Source organism: Myotis lucifugus, unplaced genomic scaffold (assembly GCF_000147115.1).
Source record: "Myotis lucifugus unplaced genomic scaffold, Myoluc2.0 scaffold_7904, whole genome shotgun sequence".
NCBI classification, from domain to species: Eukaryota; Metazoa; Chordata; class Mammalia; order Chiroptera; family Vespertilionidae; genus Myotis; species Myotis lucifugus.
In genome coordinates, this window is record NW_005878952.1 from 1,295 (window position 1) to 4,375 (window position 3,081).

The 3,081-nt window shown below is 52.7% G+C and overlaps 1 protein-coding gene across 1 annotated transcript; it reads right to left on the reverse strand.

Annotated features, from left to right (window-relative positions):
* Nucleotides 1-730: 730 nt before the first annotated feature.
* On the reverse strand, nucleotides 731-2,488 carry LOC102427233 (CD177 antigen-like; the record flags this gene model as incomplete). Its single annotated transcript, XM_014451110.2, is given in 6 exon segments — nucleotides 731-799; nucleotides 802-846; nucleotides 992-1,111; nucleotides 1,791-1,976; nucleotides 2,224-2,364; nucleotides 2,440-2,488. Coding segments are annotated over 6 exon segments (610 nt in total), but the record flags the coding sequence as incomplete, so codon positions are not given.
* Between the last annotated feature and the right edge of the window lie 593 nt (nucleotides 2,489-3,081).

The window sequence follows — 3,081 nt, forward strand, 5'->3', positions numbered from 1 at the left end:
GTTGCCTCAGGCTAAAACCTTTGGTGTCAGTGACATCCAGGCCTTGTCCTCAAGGCTCCTAGTCTAGTCAGAGAGTCCAAGCACACAGAGGAATGTTGCTGCATTCACTGAACTTTCACCTTGACGCTTTAAGGACTGGGTGCTGTGGGTGGATGAGGAAGCTGAGTCTCAGACAAGAAAGGCCCTCTTCCCACTCTCCTCCCTGCCATTGGTGCTTCTCATTGAGATACTCCAGGCCAGTCTCTTTCTCAGTTGGGTGTATTGGTAAGGGCTGGGCTTGTGTGGTTGAGTGGGGACCCTCCCAGTGTCTCTGCTTGGCTCTTGCAAGAGGGGAGGGCAGGGATCTAGGGCTACTCAAGGTCAAGAGTGTGGAGAAATTGAACTGAAGGTAATGAATCACTTCCAGCATGAGAAGCATGCACCCTGCATTCGCTTCCACACACAATGGATAAAGTGATCGGCAACACAGCCAGCCAAGACAGCTGTCCTATATCTGTCCCCTGGGCCTGACTTTCCCTTCAGCTGGGCACCTCTTACTGGTATGTTCACTCCATGGCGCCTATCAGGACAATTTCTCACTTTTTGCATGACTGAGTGAGTAATAAACTTCTAAATTATTTGTGGGTATTGGTGTTGGTTGGATGTGTTTGCACGTCTGACTTTCACAAGGGTCATTGTACCCCAATGCTGAAGGGTGGGTACAGTCTCATCTTCCAGACAAGGAACTCACCATCAGAATCACACTTTTCACTCACAGACAAGGCCCCGATTTTCCGAGTCTCATTCAGCAGGTTGCAGCCTCTTGGGACATGCATCCCTGGACTTTCAGATCGGTGAAGATGTCAACTGTGGAAAGAGGCCAGGCAGAGTGGGGAAGAGTGAGATGCCACCACTGGGACTTTCCAACCCTGAGGAGTCAGGCTCACCCTCCTCTGAGCTCCAGCCCTCAGCTACCCTCAGGGCCAGCAGGGACCCCGATGTCCCAGCTTACCTCCCCTGAGGTGCAGGACCCCATTGTAGCAATGCGTGTGCCCAACGGGGCAGGTCATCTCTGTTGCAGATTCACAGTCTTCCTCAGAAAAACAGACTGGGCACCGCACAGACCCTGGGACTGGGAGGGGAGAGGGAAGAAGGGAGGATTGAGTAGGCTCTGCATTTGGATCTGGTGCTTTCTATCCCTTTTGCTTTTGTAGCCCCATCATCAACCTCCTCAGTCTCATGTAGACCTGGGGTGCTGAAAATTGCAGTGGAGTGGTTGCTGATAGATCAAGGGGCGGGGGGGTCAGGGGGAATGAGACCTGGGAGAGGCAGAGGTGACTGAGGCAGGAGGGGGGCCTTTGGAGGAACCAGGGTAGCTTTCACCCACAACCTCCACTACACAATTCAAGCAGACAAGATGCCCTAAAGATCAGAGATTCACAAAGCACACCCCCGCTCTAAAACAGTTTATGATATAGAAAAGGACAGTGGCGTGCTACAGGCCAATTTCACTTTAAGAGGATATAACCAAACTTTAATGAAACATGAGTGATCCAAGCACAACAGTATAGAGAAAGGAGTTTGGCCCCGGTTCAGGTCATCGCCAGAATTTGAGGAGGGGTTGAACTCAGAAAAGCAGCCCAGTTTCCTGCCCCAGGACTGTTTGAAGAAGCTGTGTCAGGCACGGAAGTCCTGGGAAGTGTGCACAGGCCAGATAGGAGGGAGGGGTTCTAAATGAACAACCCTTCTGTGCTCCTCTCCTGCCCTAGCTCCTGTCCTCTCCTCCTCCTCCTCTCCTTCCTTGTTCTCACCTGCAGAGGTGGGCAGGGTCCAGACTGGGAGGGTGGAGGAGAGGTCATTGCAGAGGTTCTTGTGGCGGCACACATGGGTGTAGGAGATGACAGAGAGGCCAGGGCCTTTCCTGTGCTGGGTGATACGGGCGTCATGATCCTCCTTCTGGGTACATCCCTTGCTGAGTGCTAGGAACACTTCGGGTCCTAGATGAAAAAGGAGACAGGCCAGGTGAGGATCAGCACTCCGGGGTGCTAGAGGGAGAGTCTTCATCGTGGCTGGGGGAGAGGAGGAAAAGGAGGCAACTGGGCTGCTGAGGGCTTCCTCCTGCTGGGGAGGGGACAGCTCCTGGCATGAGAGGAGGGAGTCTTTGGAGTCTCCTGGTCAGAAGGAGGGATATCCTGGTGCAGGTGAAGGTGGGGTCAGGCTTGGGGCCTTTGAGGCCTTTCTCACCATTCTCAATGAGCATCAGCGAATCTTGGCAATCCCAGCCATCCATGCAGAATTCCTCGCCTGTTTTCCACTCCAAGGGCAGTTCTGATGTTTTCCTACCAATCATCAGTATTCCTGACTGACAGGTCAGGGCCTGCACTCCTGAGGTGGGAACAGAAAATCCATCTGAGCCCATCCACCCAGGAAATCCCCTCCCAAGTTGGGGTTTTCACTCACGGGGCAGCATGAGGGTGAGGCCCAGGAGGGCTGGCAGAATGGAGCTCATGGTCGGGGCAGCTAGAATTCTCTTGCTCCTGTTCTTCCCCCAGGAAACGGAGCCCTTTTATATTTCTCTTCACCCAGGGCAGCCAGGAAAGGGTGGGGAGTGGAGGGCCTTGCTAAAGAAGGCCTGGGCCCACACTCGGAGTATCACCAACTTTAAAGGCTCAGAAACCCGAGTTCCTCCTCCTCCCTCTGACCCAGGACTCAAGGCCCCTCTGTTCTCTCTGACTCAGTTGTGCAGGCTCCCAGTTAAAAACTGAGGCATCCTGACCCCAGCCTCAATTGGTGTGGATCCCATTCCCACACTGTTTCAGGGTAGTTTGCAAAGGTAGTTTCCTCATTTGTCCTTGCAACCTGGCAACCTTCTGGCCCCAGGTGGGGAAATGGCTGAACTTCCTGTGAGGACATTGTGTGATGGGTCTTTGCTGGCCTCTATGGTTTTTCTACCCTAACCTCTGCCTCTCCACAGATGCCTACTTCTCTTTTCTTTCTCTTTCCTCCCAATATTGCTTTTTTCAAATACCCTATTTCATGACCTTCCCTCATGCTTTCTCTTTTTTTCTTTTACTTATCTTTTGTCTTCCTCTGTTCTCTCCT